This window comes from Acomys minous, assembly GCF_964271855.1.
Source record: "Acomys minous genome assembly, chromosome: 14".
Classification (NCBI taxonomy): Eukaryota; Metazoa; Chordata; class Mammalia; order Rodentia; family Muridae; genus Acomys; species Acomys minous.
Genome location: NC_140496.1, coordinates 107,086,993 through 107,112,086, shown reverse-complemented (window position 1 = coordinate 107,112,086; position 25,094 = coordinate 107,086,993). Strand labels below are relative to the sequence as shown.

General features: G+C 44.6%; 1 protein-coding gene across 5 annotated transcripts in view; it reads left to right on the top strand.

Moving 5' to 3' along the window:
* Nucleotides 1-25,094, top strand: part of ST6GALNAC3 (ST6 N-acetylgalactosaminide alpha-2,6-sialyltransferase 3) — a 498,355-nt gene that overhangs the window by 367,260 nt on the left and 106,001 nt on the right. The window contains exon 4 of one of the 5 annotated variants that reach the window (XM_084756397.1): nucleotides 21,093-21,258. The exons of the other annotated variants lie outside the window; for them this stretch is intronic. Coding sequence (XP_084612523.1) covers nucleotides 21,093-21,105 — 13 coding nt within the window. The 3' untranslated portion in view covers nucleotides 21,106-21,258. Of the gene's footprint in view, nucleotides 1-21,092; nucleotides 21,259-25,094 lie in introns of those variants that run through there. 5 annotated transcript variants of the gene reach the window in all.

Genomic DNA, 25,094 nt, shown 5'->3' with positions numbered 1-25,094 from the left:
TGTGCCCAACCACACTCAAGGATAGGCGTTCCCATGCCTAAAAATCATGTTCTAAATACAATATCTAGGTAGGAAACAGGCATCCAGGGCTAGTATTGGAAAATGCAGACATATATGTCATACTGTATTTAGACATTTAATCAATCTAGAGCTTGCCCTGCATCCAATATTGATGTACAGGAAGTAGCCATTTTTCGCTTTATAAATAGACACACTGTAGAACTTTGGTGAGGCCCAGATGGGTGAGACTGGGTCTAACTTGAGATTTTTATTTTGGAAAAGGCAAGAACTTCCCTAAGTTTAGATGCACAATTAGGCCTATATCCTGCCAGAGGCGGCCACCGCCATTTGCTAGTTGGTGATGCTAGGCACTTGTCTGCTTAGTTGTGGTTAACTTCTTTTACTTTGGATGCTTTTGAGGCAAGATGCATCCCAAACGGCCAGAAACTCAGAGGAGGCCTGGGATGAGCTTGAACCTATGCTCCTCCCTCTCCACTTCCCCAGTGCTAGGAAGGCAGGCATACACCACCCTGCCAGGCTTCAGCAGTGCTAGGGATGCTAAGGAGGCCAGCCTGCTATGCAAGGTACTCTACCACCCGACCTCCACTCCCTGCCAACTGTTTGTTTAAAGGTTCTGAAAACAGAGCTCAGGTGAAAGGTTTAAGCTAGAGGATCATGAACTGTTCTTTTTTCAAAGTCAAAACAATTTCAAGACAGGTCTGTGAAACAGCAGGTGCCTGGCTGCGGAGAATGCATCCTCACCCAGCACTGAGCATTTGGCTGTTGATACCGGTCAATATTTGATGTCATCGCCCTTCTTGTTTAACAGCAGTGGGAAAGTGAAATGTGTTCAGCTCCTAGCTGCAGACAGAATCAATATTTTTTAACTTAAAAAAAAATTAAAATATAATTACATCATTCTCTCGCTCCCTTTCCTCCTCACCATCCCTACCCCTCTTAAATACCCATCCCCTTTCTCTCTCTCTCTCTTGAATTCATGGCCTCTTTTTAATTGTTATTGTTACACACACACACACACACACACACACACACACACACACACACACACAAATAAATAAATAAAATATATAAATAGATATAATCTGCTTGGTTCATTTCCAGTATGTCTGGGAAAACACACACACACACACACCCACACACACACACACACACACACACACACACACACACACAAAACAAACCTGAACAAGTATACCACCTATAGACAGACTAATATGGAAGAGGAACATTTGACAAGGCCCCAACCCTAGACAAATAACTACAGCCAATGAATGAGCAGGATGAGAGCCGGGGAATGGTCTCCTTCGGGGATGAGCCTCCTAACTGGTTATCCAGTACCAAGCTGTGAGTGCTGAGATCACATGTATACAAGTCATGCTGCGTATAATCATTGGTTACTAAAGGGCTGCCTAAGAAGTGTAAGCTTCTTCTGACACACTATATGCTAACTGACTCCAGGATGTGGCTGGGGCTCATTGGAATGGGGTCTGTGAGGCAATGGACGGCCATCTTCTTCCACACAGCAGCCTTGACATCACCCTGGGGCTCCTGAAACTCTCCGCTGCTGTGCTGAAGTGTGGTGTAGGCTCAAGAGTAGTAGTGACACTGCCTGAAAGGGGGAGGGCTCGTGTCCTACGAAGACTCTGGATCCATCACAGGCATCTCAGCCCAGAACTTCTGTCTCTTTAATAACTAACCCCCTATCTTTTAGAAGAACCACTTAAGTAAATTTGCATTACAGTGGGGCTTCCCTTTGCTCTGCAAAGCTATCTTCTCAATCATCTTTGACAGCGTTGTCAGTGCAGTAAAACGTGACCTAAGTTGTGTCGCACATGTCTGATGCTCCCAACCCATTCCTTATTATTGAGCAACTTCTGTATCTGACTCTGCATTGGGAAATAGATCCAGGGTATCTAAGTGTACTTTCTTTCTGACAGGACACTCACAGTTCAGGATAACACCAGTGCCTTACTATAAAGATGGGGCCAATGCACACTTTTAGTCCTAGCATCAGAGTGGCAGAGGAGGGCAGATCTCTGTGAATTTATGGACAGTTTGATCTACATAGTGAGTTCCAGGCAAGCCAGGGTTACATAGTGAGACTCTGTCTTGAAATAAATAAATGAGAGACTAATAATGAGGATTTCAGGTCTCAGGGAGGCATCTTAGTGAGAAGACGAGGCTGTAGGCAATCTGTCTAAGGAAGCTTGGATCAGATGACAATAATCAGATCATGTCATAAAGGCAATTGGCTGTCACCTCTCCCTGTAGGGGAGTCCATGGAGAAATTACTAGAAGTCAGCAGAAGAAGATATGAATGTTGGCACAGTGGAGGGAGCCTTGGGGCATGACTGGAAGGGAACAGAAATAAATATTTAAGGTGAATATTCCTAGGGAAATAAAGAAAAATGACTTACACTCCGACTCCGACAGGCATTCTCAGGAAAGAGCAAATGGAATCAAGTGGATGCCACTTCCGTTATCTCACCGAGTAACAAATTGTACGATTCTGACCACAGCAAGGCCGCATCTCAGGACCCACTGCTTCTTTTGACCTTGTCCGTCCTAGGGAGAGAGAAGGTGAGGCTAGTGGTAGGTGCTTAGAGGCAGCAACACGCTGAGAAATTGGTAGCTGTGGTTACGGGTGGTGGCACAGGCTGTTAACCTGTCCAGGTGGGTGGCTAACCAGACAGAGGTGGCTAAAGCAGTAGCACAGGTGGGGAACTAGGGCATGTTACATGTGGTAGCAGGGAAGGGTAAACAGTGAAGCAGATGAGATGCTGAGCTTTGCGGAAGCAGTCATTCCTTCTACTTCTTAGGTGTAACGTCTTTATTAATATCTAGCTCACACTTCTATGTATACAGGTCAGCGTCTCATAGCGAGTTCAGAGCTGTAGACTCATCATTTGATAAACACTCTAGCACTTGCATCACTCCACAGCAAAATGGCACATCCTGGGCACCTTGGTGCCCACTAGAGCTAGGCAGCCATTAACCCTGCCTCTGTTTCTATAAGCTTACTCAGAGATAGAGTAAGTGGTCCTTTTTAATGTATTCTCAGACTGCTTGGCGAATACCAGCTAACTCCTTTCATGCTTTGTCATGATGAGCATGTTCAGCTGACTTCTGAGGTGCTCGGTCTTTCTCATTTAAGAAGCAATAAAAAAAAGTATTTTTTTTTTTTTGGTCACATGAAAATCTATGTAAATTGCCAGTATAGCCAGATGGTGAGCTTTGACTGCCAATGTAGTGAGGACACTATATATTTAGAATGGGCACCTTAAGCAGGACACAATTTTCTAGGTCTAGGATGTTTCTAATATCAGAGACTAGAAGTTGGACAAGTTTCCATCTTTAAACTCAGTTGAGAAGTAGGAATGGATTTTTTTTAATTGGGAAAAAAGTTGTTTAGTTTTTTATATGAAGTGAATAGATTTGAAATCTAATGTCTGAGAAAGTGCCTTTTATTCCTTGATTCAGGTGAAAGAAAAGAATTGGCCAATAAACAGGGCTGTAAGAGATAAAAGAGCAGGTTTGCAGTCAGCAAATCTGCTATACAGTTTGCACTCAAAGACTATTTTGAAGAACGCAGATACACAGACAGAGATGGCACTGGAGAGATGGCTCAGTGGTTGAGAGTGCTTCCTGCTCTTCCAGAGGGCCTGGGTTCGGTTTCAGCATGCCCATTAAGCAGTCCCCTATTTCCTGTAATTCCAGCACCAGAGCATCCCAACAGCCCAGTGTCCTTACAGACGTCCACAGACATGGCATATAGTCACACAGACACAGATAAGTCAAAGTAAAGTATATCTTCAAAAAGGAGAGATAGGCAGAGATGTCTAGTATTGGAAGGTTTTGGTTATTTAGTCCAGTAATTTCTTAGAAAATGTAAGAGCCATGCTGATTTCAACACTTAAGATACCAGAATGTTCCCCAAGGCATCAGATCCCATCAAAGGGTGCCTCAGTCTGGACTGAGGGGTTGGCTTGGGGAATTGACTGTTTTCCCTTGTGCTCTAAGTGATGCCAAACAGTGCTTATGAGTGTCATGGCTGACCCTCTGATGGTTCTCTAGTAAGGTGTGCAGGGCGGGTTGGTAGGCAGGCCTGGATACCTCCTGCGTGTGCTAAGGGGGATGTGTCTCTTTTTCCCTCACAGGAAGATGATGGGTTTTCCCTTCCTCTGCTCACACCCTGCTTCACTGACACAGAAGTAGCCTGTTGGCTCCTTTCTGGATTTTCCTTCTTCCTTCCTTCCCTTTTACAGACCCTTGTTCTGAATAACCCAGGCCACGCTCTCTGGGTCAAAGCCCTTAGTTTAGTTCTATGAGTAAAAGTATTCTTAGCTATGGAAAGGAACGTATTTCCAGGCTTTAAGGACATCTGAGGGCATCCTCAGGGCATCATCCTGTCTTTCTTGGCTCTTCACACATGAGTTTGGCCATTTAGAAAGGCTGCCTTTCAAAGGCTGGATCAGACTGTGCAGAGCATCATTAAGTTGTAGACTCTTCATAGATGTCTGCCGCGGATGATTTCGAAGGCCGGCGCAGCATGGATTTTCCGCATGGAAGTCAGACATCTCCACATAACTATGAAGAGCATGATCTGACCCACAGCATGCTGGTCCTCCGGATAGGAGCTTTAAGAATGGATGTTCACACTGAATTTGATTTCTTTACATTTTTAAAGCATGGCTACGAACCAAAAATAGTGTGTGTGAGATACTGTATGCTTTAGACCACACTCGAAACAAAAATATACCTCAGGCCTCTGTGCCAGGTGGTGCGGGGTATGCCGGAAGGAGAGTACAATAAGATGCAGACTCTGCAGTCTGGAAGCCCCACAACCAGAGACTGCACCATCCTCTCCGGATGTGTGATGATGGGAACACTGAGTGAGCTGAAAGACCAAGGAGAGGGAGACCAGGGGTGAAGCTAGAAAAAAAAAGGGTAGAAAGCATAAAGGTGAGGAGAGAGGCTGCATGGGTAAAGCCAGCAATAATGGTGGCCACGTGGTCCCCACTGTGAAGAACCTTCATCTATAATAATAACCCATGTGCATCACTCTCCTTATCACTGTGACCACATAGCCTGAGGAGAAGCAGAAGCATTTATTTGGGCTCCCAGTTTGAGGAATACATCCCATTGTAGTCATGGTGGCAGGAGTGTGAGGCGGCTGGTCACACACATCCATGTTCGGGAAGCTGGTGTCAGCTTGCTTTCTACTCTGTTGTTAGTTCCCCCGCACATGGAGCAGAGCTGTCCACATTTGGGGCAGGTCTTCCCTCACTTAAACCTTTCTGGAAAGACCCTCGTGGACTGAGAGGTGTGTGTTTATAGTGATTTTGAATCAAGACAAGCTGAAAATGAAGATTAAGCACCACATCCGGTGATCTTCCCTCCCACAGCTGGAACTGACATCCTAGAGAGGGTTTCTGAGATGCCACTCCACTTCCCCTGTCCAGTGTTGTGGCCAGGGCTCAGGGCACAGGGGCTTTCTCCAGTTCCTGGTCCTCTTCTCCTATCTCTTGTATCTCACGAGAATGATTCGTCTGCAAAGCAAACGTAACCCCACAACCTAAAGCTCATCAGGTAGTGTCCAGAGCAGGGCCTGCATCCTAACACCTGCCTGGATCCAGTCAGCATAAGCCCTGCCCCTCAGGCCTCTCCACCCTCTCTCTCTCTTTCTAAACCCATGAAACTAATTTGTTATAATTTATTTAGATTACATCTTGATGGTAATCCCCTTGCTGGTATCTTCCCATTCCCACCCTCCCTCCATCTTCTTCCCTATTCCCCTCCCCTAGATCTCTGACAGAAGGGGACCTCCTCCCCCACCATATGGCTGCAGACCATCAGGTCTCATCTGGATAGCCTGCTTCCCCTTCCTCTGAGTGCCACCAGGCCTCTGCACCAAGGGGATGTAATCAAACTGGGGACACAAGAGGTCATGTCAGAAGCAGTCCCTGTTCTCCCCCACAACTATGGGGAATGAGCTGTCCATTGGCTAGATCTGATTTATGTAGGTTTACTGCATACATTGTCCTGGTTGGTGCAACAGTTGTACAGGCCCCCCTGGGTCCAGATCCACCAGCTGTGATGATCTCCTTGTGGGGCTCCTGAAATCTTGGGATCCTTCTATCCCCCCCCCCATTCTTCCATACCACACTCAGCTCTCTTGCCCAGAGTCCAGCAGCAAGTCCTAGCATCTGTCTCGATCCCCTGCTGGGTGGAGTCTCTCAGAGGACATCTATGCAATAGAAAAAAGATAGCATCTTCAACAAATGGTGCTGGTCTAACTGAATGTCTACATGTGGAAAAATGCAAACAGATCAATATTTACCACCCTGCACAAAACTAAAGTCCAAGTGGATTAAAGACCTTAACATAAAACCAGAGACACTAAATCAGTTAGAAGAAAAAGTGGAGAAGAGCCTTGAGCTCATTGGCACAGGAGACAACTTCTTGAACAGAACACCAACAGCTCAGGCTCTAAGATCAACAATTAACAAATGACACCTCATGAATCTGAAAAGCTTCTGTAAGGCAAAGGACATTGTCAACAGAACAGTATTCCAGCCTACAGACAGGGAAAAGATATTTGCCAACCCTACATTTGACAAAGGGCTAATATGTGAAATATATAAAGAACTCAAGAAATTAAACACCAACAAACAAAATAATCCAATTGAAATATGGGGCACAGACCTAAACAGAGAATTCTCAATGGAGGAGTATCGAATGGCCAAGAAACACCTAAGGAAAGGCCCTCTCTCTTCCTGCCAGCTTTTACCCATAAGGATCAGGAAAGAATGGGGCTTCACCTCCTTCCAGACACCCTGCTGTTTCCTACCCAACTACCCACTCTCCACCTTTGCCGGATCCTGCTGCTGTTCCCACTCACGCTGTGTGTCCCTTTTCCCTGTGGTCTTCCAAGGAAGTTCAGCTGTTGGTTCCCCAAGCAAGGGTGTGGACGTTTTGTCTGGTTTCAACCTTCGTACAGGATTGGGCACAAAAAGCCAAACAGCTAGCGTTTGCTCCATTTAACCAAACCAAGCAGGAGGGCGCTGCTTGGAGTGCGCCCGCCTTTCTGCCATCTGAGTGGCAGTACAATCACGTATGACTCGAGGACACTTAGACGTGGAGAGAGCTGCACATCAAAGCCTCTTGACTATCATGAAGTGAAGATCGAAATCAATAGGCTGCTCAGGTTGGGGATGTGAATAAATGATTTCAGATGGATTAAAGTTTCCTTTCAAAGTTAAGTACTAGAATAAAATGAACTATACGATGACATGTATGGGATGATGGCGCTCCTGGCTTTTGTAGAATGCTTCTCCATCCTTCTCAGATCTCTGTACTGCCTGTCACAGAGGCTGGAGAGATTCATCTCCCCGAGCCAGTCCCCTGAATGGTGTGTAGATGAAGATGCCACCTGCTTGGATATGTACATGTGCCTTTGTATTGATGCATGCACATATTCACGCACATGTTCCTTTTTTTTTTTTTTTTTTTGGCTTTTTGTGAGTATGTGGTTTTTCTCTCTGCTCTTGCTTGAACCATTTCAAATAGTTTTCTAAAACTAGCAACTGAAAAAAAAAAACCTTCAACACTTTTTGCTGCTGCTGCTGCTGAGTAGGTGTGCCTTCTGTGGGAATGCAAGACCTTTGATGGGAAAGCTTCTAGAACTGTGATTTTCATTTTGATTTCAGAAGTATGTGCACTTTATATTGTGATAGCTACTCGCTGACAGATTTCTAAAAAGGGATACTTGAATGGCATCTTATCTATTTCTTGCTCATCTTTTTTGCATATTCAAAAATTTAAGAATCCTTTTCACATTCTTAACCTAATGAGCAAAATTTAATCATAATTTTAATCTTTATTCCCCTATATTAATGATTTGGCAAGTGTTGCCTGTACTTTGAAGCCCATATATTTTTCTGTGAATGGTTCAGGTTTGTGATTGGGTAAGAGTCTGTGTGTGTGTGTGTGTGTGTGTGTGTGTGTGTGTGTGTGAGAGAGAGAGAGAGAGAGAGAGAGAGAGAGAGAGAGAGAGAGAGAGAGAGAGAGAGAAGAGAGACAGACACAGACACAGACACAGACACAGAGAGACAGAGAGGGGGTCAACTTCTGGCATGTTTCCCAAGTGCTACTTGAATTTTAGGACAGGGTCTCCCATTTACCTGAGACTTGCAATTTATGCTAGGCCTGCAGACCAGCAACCCAGGGAACCTGCCTCCTAGGCGCCCCACACAGGCTGCCGGTTGTAGAGCACCACACCCTTCCCAGCTGCCTCTTTCTGGGGACCGAACTCAGGTTCTCACGTGGCTTGGCAAACAGGTCACCCACCTAGCCATCACCCTGGCTTCTCTAGTTTGTGTTTTTCAAGGAGGACTTCGGCCATGTTAGGCACAGTCCCTGCCACTGAGTTCCGTCCCCTTTGTTTAGGCTGTCATTAGCACATCTTAAGGTTTTTTTTTTTGTAAGAACACAGATATTAAGCTTTTACATGTTGGATATGCTGTAGTTATCCCTTTCCAGTGATAGCTTGACTTTTATCAAAAATATTTTTCCAACATAGAAATTTTAAACATGTATATTATAAGACTTATCTGGTCTTTTGTTATTTCATTGTGAATTTTAGGTCTAGTAAGGTAGATCTTGAGATTCTTACCCATTTTATTGTTTGATAGGAACAAAAATTACCTTTTAATTGACTAGTAATTATGTGGTTTTTTTTTACTGCTGTCCTATTAACATGATAACTGTATTTAAAGTGTAGACTCCTTTGCCCCAAGAGCATCCTACATTGCTTCATTTCTCCAAGACTGCTTGTGTAGTCTAGTAAAACTTCATCATCTTCTTCAGATATATCAGACACGTTTGGTAGCTTAACTGTGTGTTTTATACCTTTATTATTATAGTGAATATGATGGTTTAAGCATGCTTTATTGTTTTACTTTTGGCATGTAGAAAATTATTTTTATTTTACTTTAGAGTTGTCACGTTATGCACTCTATTTTTTGAATGAAGCCCTCTTTTCTGTGATTTATCATGTTTTAAGGTCCACTGTAACATGGAATAGCATATTGATGTATTTATTTTTCAACTTTATTAACTGTTGACCTTATTTTCTTTTTATTATTAATTAGTATGTTTCAAAGCTACAGTTATCCTTGATTTTCTTTGTGGCAACCCATTTTAATATATTTTCACGGCTAGTCACTTCTAAACAAACTGTGGTTTTGATTTTGATTTTTTTTCTCTTAAAATTTGCCACTGTAACTGACACCCAGTGTGAACCAATTAAAGTGATGTGTTGGTTACTTTTTGCAATTTCTGTGACCAAAATACCTGACTAGAATCAACTTGAGGGAAGAAGGTGGTTTGGGGTGGCTTACAGTTTGAGGTGGTACGGTCCCTCCTGACAGGGAAGGCTTGAAGGCAGGAGCATGAGGAGGCTGGTCACAGGGCATCCACTTCAGGAATAAGAAGAAGGAGGGAAATACTCAGCCGGCTTTCTCCTCTTCACTCAGTTTTGCCTTGGTCCATGGGGCGCTGCTCACATTTAAGGTGGGTCTTCCCACTGCAGTTAACCTCTTAGAGAAAGTCCTTCAGAGGCATGGCCAGAGATGTCTCCTTGGAGATTGTAGGTTCTCTCACGTTAACAGTAGCAACTGTCCTTATCTGACGTCAGGCAGCTGTGGAGCAGTGTTTCATGAAAGTCTATCGTGGCAGGAGCACACTGTGCTCCAAGCTGCTGACCTACACCACCAGCACATCAGTGGAAGAGGAGCAGGACAAAGTGTGTTCGCCAGCCAATAGCACCACACACTGGGGACCATACCTTCAACACGGGGCTTCCAGTAGACATTGTGGGCACATAATACAGCAAGTCAAAAAAACTACTAAAATGTCTTTTCAATTTACAGTTGAACTTTATGGTATTTTGGGAGTGGAGAGGGACGGAAGAGAGCATAGATTTTTCTTTCTTTTTCACCATCTGCTTAGAAAATATAAACTTTGATTTCTGTTTTAAATTATACGTAATTCTCTTTGGAGATCTCAGTTTTGTAAGTATTCTTTGGGTTTTTACAAATAAGTGAATTATTTTGGTCTTATATAATTTTAAATATTAAATAATATATATTATTGACAGGGGTCTCTGCAGGTGTCAGGTGGGAGGTAAGAATGAATACTTGGTTCAGACTTCATCAACCTGATCAAGACTTCTAAAGGGTTGGATGCCAGGTGGTGCGCCGCCAGTGTATTTAAAACACAGTACAACTGGGGGGGGGGGGGGCGAGTTTCCAGTCTAATACAATACCCACTGCATAAGAAAGTGTAGTTACAACTTCACTCCGAGTAAATGTCATTTCCTCCAAGAACTTGGGTTTGAGAGATGGGCTGCCTGTGCTAAGGGAGCCTAAGAAGGGCTCTGCTGGGTCTCAGTCTGATGGGACGAGGCCATTGGGGCGATTAGTCACCTCTGGTCCTGGCTGAGGGAACTTGAGATGGCCTGGCCCAGCAGATGACACAGACCACCAGGCTGCTAATCACCTACAAGTCCCGGCCTTCGGGATGGAAAAGCAGGTTTTTCAGGTGTTTTGTTTGTTCGTTTCCATCTTTCCCACTGGAAAGACAGTCCTGCATGCTTACTATTCCTGGTGTCTCTAGAGATCTGTGGACATAAGAACCTTCATGCTGTGCTCCCAACATATTAATGGCTCTGAGTTCTTTATTAATGTTGAAAGCAGCATAGATATAGTGTCCAGATGTATACTTGTGAGTTTGTAGTTTCTTTTTTGCAAACTTCTGACAGCTTTCCCTTATTTTTGATGCATCCTGAAGAGTATGGATAGCTCTGCATATTATAGATTTTATATCTGGGGATCCAACCAACCATGGATGAAATATGTTTGAGAAATTATTCTATCTGTTTTGAAATAGTATATAATTTTTCTTATCATAATCCCTAAAATATGCAACCAATTCCTAGACTCTGCCATGCCTTAGATGTTGTATGTAGTCTAGAAATGATTTACAATATGTGAGAGAGAATATTCATGAGTTATATGCAAACTGTCATGTTACACAAGGGATCCGAGCATCCTCAGACCTCAACCTCCTTGGGATTCTCTGGGATGAGTCCACTGCAGATACACAGGGACAATGAGGGTCTGCTGGGTCACCTTCATTTTAGAGTCAACTGTATGCATGGTCAGCAGGGTCCCACTGGACTCAACACTACATCATCACAAACAACTGGCCTGAGATACCGTCACGTGGCTTCCACCTCAGGGAAGAGAGCACATGTGTTCTTTGTGGCTTCTGTCCTTAATGAGAAATTTTGTTTAATTCACATCACTATGATGAAAACTTTACACACACACACACACACACACACACACACACACACACCCCTCACTCACCCTCCAGTTTCTTCGGTCAGTTTGTGCTTCATCACCAGTTTTGTTGAGTAGTTTCCACTTCTCGTGCTGTGGCTCCCTTAGATGTTCAGCAGTTGAGCAGTGCTTGCTGTTATTTGTGTATGAGGATCTTGATTGGAAAGTATTGATAGTAGCATCTTAATTGCTCAGCACATTGAGAATCCCCATTGAGCTAGCTCTTTGGCTACTTTATTTGGGTTTCTGTATCTACCATCCGACTCCACTCCAACCCCTCCCAACCCCCACCCCCAACAGGAGGTAAGCTAGAAAGGTTAGAGGGGGGAGGGAACATAGACCTCTTTAGACTGCTTCCTGCTGATCAGGGGCATTGAGTTCCTTGGGGCAAGTCTCACCTTCGTCATCAGAATACCAGCAACCAGCAACCTAGCAAGAGCAAAAGCAGCAGCCTGCACAGGTCCTCTCCCAGCTCTCACACTTATACCCTCACAGGAGTCCCCAGAATTCCAAATGTAAACTATCTGCAGGTGGCAGTCATCGCACCCCTCTGAGAGCACGAGGCAAATCATAGTTAGTCGCTGTGCACATTCTGAAGCAGACCCATATCCCACACTTGGGATTAAAATAAAAACACAGTCACATAACATAACTGGGTTTCTAAAGAAACCAAAATTCTCAGTACACAAATCCTTAAATAACAAGGCAGAGGAAGAGGAGCTCATGCCTAGGGACACCACCGCCTTACTGAGGAGAGTTCACAGCCGCACATCTGATGGAGACCAGGATTCATCAGAGGTATTTCTAAGAATTCCAGCCTTACAAAGCCATATTTTACAGCACAGTCTTGGAATCCTGTTTCCAGAGCCAGATCCTGTAACAGCACAGGTTGGAACAAGGCAAGCACATGCCATCACTCACACATTCCATCACATGATACACAGAGGCAATAATAAAACTTACAGCTCCAACAACCCACTGTAAACTCTGTACTTCATACTATGTCAGATCTTGTTAGTGGACACTTCCTCTGTGTGTGTGTTGACAAAATTACATTATTTTCATTTTTATGATTTATTAATTTGAGAGTCCTGCTAAGTTTTATTTTATTTAGAGTTGGCATGTCTCCCTGGTATTCTGGTATTTGTCATTGTGATATTTATAGCAATGTTTTGCCTTACAGACATTTTTGCTGCCGCCAATGTAGTTTCACCTGCCTTCTCTGGTCAGTTATTACGTGATACACTTTTAATGTTGTAAGCATATAACTAAAAAAAATACTAACCTCTTGCTCTGACTTCATGTTCATCCAATATAAGTCAGTATATGATAAAAGTCTGATATTAAATGAAATATCACTGAAATCACGGCCCCGAGAAACTTGGATGTGTTTTGTTGGTCCTCATGCATTTTAGAATATTCTCACAGAATCTACATTAACCCCTTACGTGTCTTCCTTTCCCAATTGCCTGACCTTGAAGTATAAAACTCCACTGATAAACAACACCACCCAACCTTAAAGTGACTGTGGAACTAGAACCAGATATGTAAATCATTCTGATTTTAATTGTCTTATAAAACTCTCCACATCTTATTTTGTTCCCTCTCCTTTTAGTCTGTAATAAGCAGGTGTTTTATAGCCAATATCTGGGTGTCAGTATCACACATGAATCTGTTTCTATTGCTTATACTTTCCAGCGTACAGTCTCTCTCTTTCCATGCCAGCTGATCTTAGTAAGTCAGAGTAGCTGCGGTACTGAAAAGGCTCCACGTGCTATTGACAAAGGACCACCCATCTTCTGCTGTGCAGATCGCATAAGGGGATTAATTAATGCAGGAAGTTTTGGTTATGGCTCTGCCCAGCTCTGGTTTTCCTCGTCTGCAGCCTAGAGTCCTACACTGCTTGCCTTCCTCCTAATATTCATGAGAAGCTTTGATTTCTTGGGCTCAGGAAAGGACAAGCGTAGCTCGTTGTCCATATCATCGGTCCTGCCATGTGCACCTTCAGAACGTGGTGAACGCACTGAGGGGTGAATCTGGGGTGTCCTCGCTCCCCAAGTATCGGGCTTTGTGACTCCGTCCCATCGAGGCACCAACGTGTCTTCAGGTGTCTCTTCTCTGTCCAGCTCTTTCTCGGGATGGCTGGTTTCCCAGCCCCCTAATACCAGCAGTCAGCCTGAAGGCCAAAGAAGGGAAAGGCCTCTGAAGAGCCTTATAACATTTTCACATTTTCACTCAAGGGCTTCCTCACCCAGCACGTTAGGTCCTCATCCTTATTTCTGCAGCTTCTCGGTGTATTCCTCAAAACAGTTGATCCCCTGTCTGTCTCTTCTTTTTAAAATTCTTCTCAGCAAGTAAATTGGCCTATTGAAAATCACTTTGATCTTCGTGGAGTAAACAGGCCTCACAATCCATTTTTATCCTGTGAGCCTTCCCCAAGTTCCTGCCAGCATCCTGCTCTGCTCTTAGGAAGAGAAGCTCCCGTGTTGCTCTCTGTCTGCCTCCCTCCCTCCCTCCCTCCCTCCCTCCCTCCCTCCCTCCTTTCCTCCCTCCTTTCCTCCCTTCCTCCCCTCCTCTCTGACTTAATAGTTTGTTAGGTCTTTTCAGTGGTAATGTGAGAGGAGAAACAGGTGCATGTGTCCTCAGTCAGCTGTTCTGAGCTAGCACTTGAAAGTCTTTGCCTATGTTGTGGTATCTGATCATGTCTGTTCCCCATGACTGTAAAGACTGTATGTCAGTCATGTTCATGCTTAGCACAGTTAATCACATAAACTAGGAGCTCACCATTTACTTATGATGTATTTATGAAATGAGTTATGATAATGTCATGGTCAACAACCTAACTATCCTCATCCTTCTTCCTTCTTTTCCTACTGTTTTTGTTTTGTTTTTGTGAGGTAAGGTCTCGCCCTGTAGCCCAGGCTAGACCACCCTTGAGTATGCCCCCAGACTGGCTAGGCCTTTCAGGCACAAGCTCTGCAGGTGTCTGTTACCATCCCTGGATTGATTGGCATCCTCAATAGGATAAATAGTCTTGCTTTTAACACTACAAAATATTATCCATAACCTCTGAGAGATGTAGACATTTTATGTCATTACTGAACCTTGTATATACTATGCCTTAACAAAACTTAAACAATTTTTAAAATGGTCATTTTCTCCAACTTCTAGGATTTCTCAGAGAGTTTTTTTAAAGATGACTTTAAACATGGGGTCCCTGCAGACTTTATAGCTGTTCAGGAAATATGCGTTGCTATATGAACCATGTTTTGTTTCCCAATGGCCACTGACGCATTTCCCCTTAGAGGATAAGAAATTATTGTATGAAAAGAAAAACTGAAGAAAAATGTACTAAACACACAAAAGCCTTACATTTCAAAAATGATGCTCCCATTTCAACACAATTGGCCATTTTTATGAAACCACCAGGGCAATTTTATTCATAAACAAGGCCCTGAAAAGGAAAATAAATAACTGTTTAAGTTAGAACTGTTCCAATTTCAGGAAAAATTAAGCCTCTAAAATATTAATTGATCAAATAGGTGGAAGGCAAATGTGAGATGCAGAGAGGACCAGCAGTTTGCTGTGGGGAAATCTGCAACGGCTGGCTTGGATTTAAATTTGCAAAGTAGATAAATAGAGCAAGATGGTAGGACCAGCCCCGCAAGTCAGAGAACTGTAGAGGAGGAGCATACTCTGCTCTCTTTCTGCGTTTCCCTTTTCCACAGCGACTACAGTACCCTGGGAGTCTTGGTACCTCATTACCATCATAACCAGAACCCCCCTGTTCTCTTCTATGAGTTACGTTTTCTCCTGGGTTAGTGCGCCTTCTATTTCTACAGTTTCTTTGCACATGACCGATTTGACCGCAATTAAAGCACCGAGTATTATGATATCTGGGCTCTCTGACTAAAGCTTGTCCCACAATATTATTCTGATATTCCTGAGAGTTGATATTAACTGTCTCCTTTACCCAGTCATCTAATGGAGCGCCTCTTTCCTTTAACGGTCTAAGCACCTTCTTACATTCAGCATTTGCATTTTCATAAGCCATGATAAGTTTTAATGCCTTTTTGTTATCAGAATCTGGCATCGCCTTATCCATAGCAGACCCTAATCTCTGCAAAAATTCTGTAAAGGGCTCCAGAGGTCCTTGGAACACCTTAGTAAAAGAAATAGTTGTTTTCCCAGGTTCCTCTACCAGCTCCCAAGCTCTCAAGGCTGCCTTACGACATTGTTCAATCACTCTATCGTCAGCTTGAATTTGCTCTCTCATGTTAGTATATGGTCCATCACCAAGTAACTGATCTCTATTAATATTTATTCCCTGTGCGATATTTTCTTGTTCTATTTTTATAGCCTCTGTTCGCCACCATGATAACCACTGTAACTGTTGTGCTGCTTCCAATACCGCTGAAACTAAATTTTTCCAATCTTGGGGAACAAGTCTATTCTGATAGGCCCAGCTGTTTAACATTTGTTTAACGAAGTTAGAATGCATACCATATCTGACGACGGATTCCTTAAAATGTTTTAAATCCATCATGTCTACAGGACACCAGGCTATTTCGTCATGACCCTCAGCACCATTTGGCTCGATTACATGTCTTACAGTGACTGGAAAAGCTGAAGGTGCCTGGGTGACTGTGGAAGTATCCTCCACTGGTACATTTACTTCCAAAGACCTTTTGGTCGGTCTGGCTTCCTTTGCCTCTGGTTTCTGACCTTCTCCACCCTTTTTAACCAAAGGTGCCTTCTGCTTTTCCAGCCCTTCCACTTTTCTCTGTATTTTGCCTATTTGTTCAGTCAAGTCAGTAATTCTTTCCAAAAGGATAGAGCTTATTGCAGAACCAGGAAAAGATACTTGTGTGAGGAATTAAACTGCCATCGCTCCTAGCTCCAAGAGAGCAGTTCCTGAGGGGCCAGCCTGTGCACACTTCTTTCCAACTCAGAAATGAATACTGGCTCTATGTCATCCCAGGAACAAAGAGCAAAAGGCCACTCCTTTGGCAGCATTCCAGCTCTGAGCGGGACTCTCAGTGTGATATCCTCGTCATAGATGTTACAAGAACATCAGTGCTGTCAGATGTGGAGGCCGCAATGGCAAGTCCCAGCCCTTCTGAGGTTGAAGTAGGAGGATTAGTGCCAGTTCTTGGCAAGCCTGGGCTACACAGTAAAGTCCAGGCCAGCCTGAGCTCTGCAAAGTAATCTTCTGTTTCAAAAGTAGAAAACTAGCAAACAGGACCACTGTTGTCTACATACTTTCCAGCCCCTTTCAATTCTCACGTTCTAGACTTTTCTTTTGTTCCTTTAACCCTTCTTGTTTTTTCAGCTGGCAACTATTTATCTATCTTGTTTGCAAGGACAAAGATATTCATTCAGCGTAGTTCCATCAAACTATGACGTCAGTCATCCAAGGCTTCATTTGAGCTCATCTCTGTTAGATCAGCCTGGTTGTGAAGGTAGTTGTTGGAGCAAGTGGACTCATAAAACACGCTGCAGAGCAACCGAACAGCCTGACTTTCCTTTCAGTTGTCTTCTGAACACAGCACCTCCATGTTTCTCGTCCTGGGGTGGAACAGAGACACGTCTTCTCCCTCTTGTCTCCCTCTCTACCACGTCTTCTCCCTGTTGTCTCCCTCTCTCTGCCTCTCTACAGTAGTAGCCTTTTCTCCTCACCACTGTCACTTACCGTGTGGTTCATGGCACGGCTGTAGAGGCATGGGTTGTGGATCCTGCAGCTCCTGTCTCCAGCCCTGTTCATTAAGCAGTGAGCACATAACCAAAGTGGAGCGATTTAGATTCTGTTCTTTAGATTCTAATCCAAAACTGCATTGAACCTCTATGGTTACCTTCAGACAGTTTCATGTAAAAGAAAAAGCCATGGTTCTTCCCAAATATTCATGCATGCAGCTCATTAACACTTTTCTTCTCTCAGTAACTGAAGATGAATCCTTTAATTTGAAGTAGCCTGAACACTAATGAGTCATGTCATTACTCTGGCATCCTTTAAGTTGGCTTTTATATTTTTTTTTCTCTTGGACTCAGTGAGGTAGAAATTAAGGACAGCTCTCATTAGCTTTTACATTTCCTGAAGCATCTGTTCATGGCTGCAAATTGATCCATCCTAAATATTTATTTGTCTATAAATGCCATGGAGTCAATACTTCACTTTATAGCTCCTTCTTTTGATTCCCAAACACAACATCTCCTTTGAAAGTTCCATCAATACCATCATTTGCAATTGAAATGCTTTGAAATATTATCCTCCCCACTGTGTTTTCGAATACTTCCTTCATATCTAATTGGTGCAGACACTTTAGGTCCTAATTAAACTTCATTGTTTATGATGTTGCTCTTATTAATAGACATAATAGTATAAGAAAGACAGAAGAAAGAAAAGCTAGTTTCAGCACATTCCCTGACCTCTGATTCCATTTTTAATACTTATCATGGCTGTAAATTCATAGAACAAGAGAGGGGCAAAAAATAAATAAGGCACCCTGCAACCACGTAGCTCATGTGTTTGAGGGTTTACTAGATGCTCTGGAAGACAAGTACTTAGCTTACAAGTAGCTTTTGAGGTGCATGCGAGGTATATCTCCTGATTTCGGGCTCCTTCCCCTCAGCACACACCCTGTGCTGCGTTGGTGACAGAGAGAAGCATGTTCTGCACACACAGTGCTCGCTTTGTTTATCCTCAAGCTTTGTATTGTGAGCGAATGGAAACTTGAAGAGTCTAGTGGTGTCTGGTCCTGAAAAGATTTGCTGTATTGCATCAAGGTTGAAATGCCCACGCGGCTGACAAGCTCATTGCCCATTTCTGAGATTAAATAGTTTTGGGGAAATGTTCTCTCCTGACAGTTGTAATTGTGTCTGTGAACTCAGCGTTCATTCCTCTTGAGCATCGGGGACTGAGTGTTGCCGTATATACTTTCCATTTGTGTGACTAATTCTACCACACACAGAAACAAAATGCATTTTACAGAATGACCAATTAGACAGTGAATTTGACAGCACTTCCCCTAGTGCCCAGCATCCTTATAGTGTCTACCACTAATAGGCAATCATAGGCATCGCCCTGTCTCTGTCATCACTCTTCGTGCTTATGGAAAAGGACAAAGACCGCGAGCATCTGATGTGTGTGCGAGCAGCACACACGAGGGGCTAAGCTGATTATTTAGTTTTTAGGATCTCCAAGGCGTCCAAAGGAAGCAGGATACCGGCCCAAAAGAATGAGAAGGCACAAGCAAAAACACATACATGTAGACTCTTTGTAGACAAATCAGCTACCCCACCCCACCCTTGCCCAGGATTGGCACTGCATAGCATTCTGCCAGCTGCTGAAAGGCACCTGACCCCCTGGGTGATTTAGAACATTTCTGGCTGCATCATAGCTGGAGAACAATCATTATGTATCAACATGGACCACAGTATATTCCTCTTTCACAGGCAATAATCTAGAATGTGAAGGTTTATCATTTTAAGCTAGTTTCAATATAATGCCTTAGAATTGAAACTGAGGCTATCAAAGAAGCCCAGAGACAGTTAATAATATTTACTTTCTGAGCATCCGCTGTATGCCTCACATTGCCCTAAGCCTGTGCTTATTATTTAATCTCATAAAATTTACTGAGGTAGGCTTGACAGCTTCTCCTCCCAGTGGAAACACACAAGAAGAGACTGAGCAACCCCGCAGGCCAGGAGTAAAGCCGATCATTTTGAACCAAGGTCTTCTTCATCCTAGAGCTTGACCTCGTAACTGTTGTCATGTAAGGCTCCATCTTTGTCCTCTAGGGTCCGAGCAGGCAACATGAGCTGGCATGGGAAAAGATGACTCTCCACTAACCAGACATGTGCTTTGCATGTCAATACAATTTTTATGTCAGTTGATGAATCGGAATGCCTTCAAATGACAAAGAAACATAAAGAAATGTGGAATTATATGTGGGCAGAACCATGCTAGACGCTGATATTACACTGTAATTTTAGCCTGGGATAGAAAACGGGAGTTGGAATGAAAGTATACAAATGTCATTATAATGTGTAACTGCAAGCATCTCTTTCATCAGTGGAAATGACCGATTGGGAGGGTCAAGTGACTGGGAACAGGCATTTGGTGTTGAAGATACAGCATGACTGCTACTTCCCTATAACAACCAATCAGAAGTGACTGACTGGTTAGCTCTTGTGTACTGACGGTCACATCAAGGGCACGCTTCCACACGGTGAGGGCCTGTTCCTCGCATGTCCCCCACCTCCAGCTCACTGTTATGCTCGGCTCTCAGTGTCCCCATGCTTGGCGGTTCATGTCTTTACTTCCCGTCCCTTCTCCGCCAAATCTTTAGATCCAGAAGTAGGGGGATCAGAGGTAGGGCCTGCGTCGCACAGACATGGCTGGGATTAATGAATTAACACAATCTGAACCATGATGTGCTCTCCACGTGTCAGGAGTGATTAACCAGCGCCGTGTTATGAGGCACCTGAACACTTTGCATCTTTGCCGTGTCTCAGAAAATGGATGTGCATATTCATCTGCAGCGGCGCTGTTATTTGAATGATATTCAGACACTTAAATAAAAGTCTAGCCTGGTCCTAATTATCTCCACTCTTCCCAGACTGGTCATGCCAACCCTCGTGCAGCCTATTTATATACGTGTGAGTAAGATAGACAATTCCTAACCTCATGGAGTTTTCAGTGTGTCCAGAAAAGATTCATAGTGGAAAATGAGTTTCTTGCTCTTCTGGCATATGATGGTGGGAGGCAGCAAGGCTGAAAGCATGAAGTCTAGAGCAGGTTCTAAACTCTGGCCTTACCCCTGCTGGTGTGACACCAGGCAGGGCCTGTCTATTACCTAGAAACTGGAGACAGTGGGAGCACGTGCGTCACGATTTGAGATGCTGAGGGCAGCAGATCCTTGCACATGGGGGTTGCCTGCTGCCTACATGTGAATGAATTATCATCACATTGACCACCTCAAAATAGGTTATTTTTCCAGGACTCACACGTAACTCATGGCAGCTCACGGACTGCACTCAACACCTCCTGTAACCCTCACATCTCCATCAGGTCAATGGAGGGTAGTTTTCTTTCATACTTTTATTCTGATTTAGATTTTTTCCATTTATTTTTTTAGATTATAGTTGCATAATTTACTCTTCTTCTTCTCTCCATCCAAACTCTCCTATATATCCATCTTTGCTCTCTTTCAAATTCATGGCTTCTGTTTCCATTAATTGTTGTTACACACACACACACACACACACACACACACACACACGGGGAGGGCATAAGGGCAACCTGCTCAGTCTGTCTAATGCTGCTTCTGTATGTTTTCAGGGCTGTCCATTGAGTGTTGGATAACCAGTCAGCGTGCTCTTCCCTGGAGAAGATTTCAATTTCTCCCACTCTCGGCACTCTTTTGGTATCTGTAGTTAGTTCTCTGTGCAGTCCGAGGACTCCTGGGCCTTTCTCTGTCTCCTTCAGCATCTGTTGGTGTCACCCCTGCTCAGCTCATGTCTACCCCACCATGCCTTGATGAGTATAACTTCTGACACTGCATCCCCCAGGGACATTTCTCTTCTTTTAGCATCTTGTTTGAGCTCATGTGCACGGATGGGCTTGGCCTCCTCATGCCTGGCCGATCATAGTGTGTATCATTTCAGGATAAATATGTGAATCAGCCGACCCTGAAGTCTCCTGAAACACTGAACATGTGGTGAAGACTACCACACCTGCCCCCTGGCTTCCTGACACCAAAGAATGAGGAAATGGAGGTGGCAGAGACAAGCATTGCTTAGTCAACAAAGTGCAAAAAGAACAGTAGAGAGGAGCTGAGGTGACCAGTGGAGGAAGGTGTTGGCTTGGAGGTTTTAGTTTGTTCTAGGCGTTCGAGGCCTCAGGCCTGTGCTTTTATCTGTTCACTTAGCCCAGCATCCTTCTCAGCCAGGAGGGCCAATAAACACATTCCTTTTGTTTCTCTTAAAATAATATGAAGTGATTTTCTGTTTCTTGCTGCTTGAATCCTTATTAAGACCAATACTAGCCAGGCATGGTGGTGCATGCCTTTAATCCCAGCACTTGGGAGGCAGAGGCAGGCAGATTGCTCTGAGTTTGAGGCCAGCCTGGTCTACAAAGTGAGTTCAGGACAGCCAAGGCTACACAGAGAAACCCTGTCTTGAAAAAACAAAACAAAAACAAAAAAGACCAATACTATAACTTACCTGTCTCCTGGACAAGGGAATACGAGGACTCCAGGGCTTGAGTTGCCCTCCAGCTCATGGTAACAGTGGCAGTGCTATGCAAAGTTTGGAAACACACACCCTTATTTAATGACCCCAAATCTAAATTCTACTCAAAAGAAAAAGACTTGAGAGCTGAACGAGGGAGATAGATATTAATCAAAGAGGAAGAAAAGACAGAGGGCACCCTTCCGGCCGTTTATGTAGCTAATTCATTTACTGGTTCATCAACTATTTCTTCAGATAATGAGAGAGAATATAAGGCAGTTGTTGGAAAGTGAGTGCTGTGCTGGAACCACCAGCCCTAAAGAGTGGGCATCTGCTCTGGGGAGCAGGGCTGCCAAGCCATCCTGTGTCATGTGGGGTGCAGTGTACAGAGAACATGTCTCACACTTGAGCTTCTTAGGGACTTGATTAAGGAGCTTGCCCGTTCCTCAGAAGGCAAGCTTTCCCTTTTTATTATCATGTGTAAACATGGAATAACTTTTGAATGCAAATGTGGGTGACATTTCATTGTTCTGTCAAGTTTGGAAGCTGCCCAGAGCAAGTGGCAGTGAATCGGTAAACATCATAGGTGCTGCCTTGGGACCTGTGGCCCCTCTGTGCAGTGCTGGTGGCTGGGGCCATATGCTCTGCAGAAGCATGCTCGCTAACATGGGACTGGGCAGGGCGGTTCTACAGCACAAGAGCTTCTGGCTATCTAAAAATAGCCTGTGCCATCCAAGTGCAGGATTCTAGCAAGGTCATTTTAGGAACAATTTCCATTTTGTGTGCCTTTTTCCCCCTCATTGACTGTAAGAGAGTGTGATCTGTCTCATTACAATGCGATTCCAGGTGCAGAACACAGTAATGACCTTTATGCCTGAGACTGAAGTTCACAACATTTATAAGGTTGACTCCGTTCAGCAATTCAGGGGGAAAGGGGGCTATTAGCTGGAGGTAGAAACCGTGTTAACTTCCTAGCATAGAGGTCAAAGGTCAAGGTGAAGGTACGGCTGCAGACAGCCCTGGACTGAGCTGTCTAGCAGCATTGGAAAGAGCGGAGCCATCCAGGGGCATGCACAGTTAAGGGACATCATTATCAAGACGGAGAACCAGTAAGAGGGCAGCCCATCCCCACTCCTTAGGGACAAGCTGGAATGACAGACAGGCGGGCCTCTCCAGACAGAGGGGCTGTGTAGCCCACCTTTGATTCCTTTTGCATAGCTATACTCTGCCTCACACCTGCTGCGATTTGAATGCGGAACGCCCGCTGTAGACTCTCGTGTTTGCACGCATGGTCTCCAAATACTGGAGCTGTCTTGGAAGGTCATAGGACCTTGAGAGGAATTGTGTCACTAGGGCTTGGCCTTGAGAGTTCATAGCCCAGCTAGCTCTTGTCTTCTGGGCCCTTCCCGTCTGTTGATGTAGTATAACCACGTGCTGCCACCGTGCCTTCCGTGCCATGGCACACTTTACCTCTACTTAAACTGTGAGCCTGTATATACCCTTCCTCTGCTTTGTTTTTGTTTTGTGATAGCTCTCATGTAAGTCCAGGCTGGTCTCAAACTCATTATGTAGCTTAAGTTGACCTTGAACTTCTAACCCTCCTGCCTCAACCACCCAAGTGCTGGGACTGTAGGTATGGGGTGCTGGGAATGGACCACAGGGCTTCCCGAATGCTAGGTAAGCCGAGCTGCAGCCCCAGCCCTATGCTTTCTCCCCCTAGGTTAGGTATTTGGTCACAAGAAAAGCAGCTAATAGAATATCTGACCCCGAACTCCACTGCTGGCGTTGAGGCACCCCGCCCCTTTTCCTCTGGTGGGTTCTGGTATTTCAGTGCTTAATCAGGACATCAGGCATGTTTGGAAGTCTTCAAAACAACGGGCAGCTTCAGCATTCCGTTTTCTCCGTGCAGAGAAGGCTGCTGCCAACACTGTTCAGCCTTGAAAGTCACCCAACAAGTCATGGCTGTCAAGCAAAGGCTCACCCAACAAGTCATGGCTGTCAAGCGAAGGCCTCGGCAAACATTGCCGCTGCTGTGTAAAAGCGGGCAGTTACAGGGGGCTCCTAGATGTCGAGGAATGCTTCAGATCCCAGGGCCCATCCCAACCAAGCTTTGTCAGGGGCACTTGTCCCAGCCCTGGATTCCCTTCGCTGTGTGGACAGTTGCAGTCCAAACCCATTGCTCCATCTCCCCCTAGAAACTCTAGGAACACAAACCTCGAATAAAATGTGGGGCAAAAAGGAAAAGCTAAAAGCCCGGGTAACTGAAAACAAGAACACTTGTAAATAAAGAGGTCATGAGAATTTAATGTACTTGACCAGAGGAAGCATGAGCTCGAGAGTCTGAGACAAAACCACTAAAATGGTTCAATGACCGGTTTGTCTCTGTCCATGAAGCACGCCTCCTGACCTTGGGTTTATGGCATCGGAGGAGGGCCTTGCCAGGCATGCTCAGTGTTGGGTTTCCAGCTTCGCTTCGCTCCCAACCAAGGACAAAGACCCTGTTATCCACACACTGATAGAGGAATGCCTTTTAAATTTGTGTCAATTCTGCCATCACTTCAGGACCCCGGGGACTCTGATTATTAGGATGTGGTCACAGAGGTGACAGGGGTTAATTTCATATTTATCATGAGATCTTACATGATTTCCCTGAAAGATATTTAATTTCCACTGGGCGTAATAACTAGCAGCTGTTGGATTGTGCTGTGTACCAGTGGCGAGTTCTTGTCTTTGGAGATTTATGCAAGTCATTATTTAAAAATAGAGATCCGGGAGTTACAGCTGGCTAATTAATCTACCACTAAGGAAAGCTAAGCGAGTGACCCACTTAACTACTTCCAGCAGCCACTGCTGCACGGAAGCAAACTTTGAAACACTCTGTACAAAGAGCCAAGAGGCTAGGTTCCCCCACACACACCTGCACCCCCACCCCTGTGGCATAGCTGTAGCCTCCCCCGGGGAGCAAGCCTGCTTTAATCTGATTTCGGGTCCCATCAGTGAATACCTGAGAATGGGTTGTTTGAAAGTGGGGAAATTCCTTTAGCTCGCAGTTCTCAGACCAGGAAGCGTGAGGCACGAGGCGGCACCTGCCCCTGCTTTCCCACTAGTCCACAGCATGGTAGAAGGCAGCTCCACCTTCTCTTCGCATGGACACCGCATCCACTCACCGTGGAGTGTCCCCTGGGTTCTCTTTCTGAGGACACTTGGAAGAGTCACCTCATTCTCCTGGTCCTTGGCATGGACACCTGTTTGGGAACAGCGTGTCAGCAGTTCGCTGCACCAACCAACCCCACAGCTCCGCCTGGCATCTGAGTGCTGTCTAGAATGGCTTCGTCCACGTTTGCACCGGGCCGTGCCTCTCTCAGTATGCAGCTTCTCCCAGCTCCTCACTCAGCCTGACTTTCCCGTCCTCACCCTCACTGCCTCTCCTCATTTTCT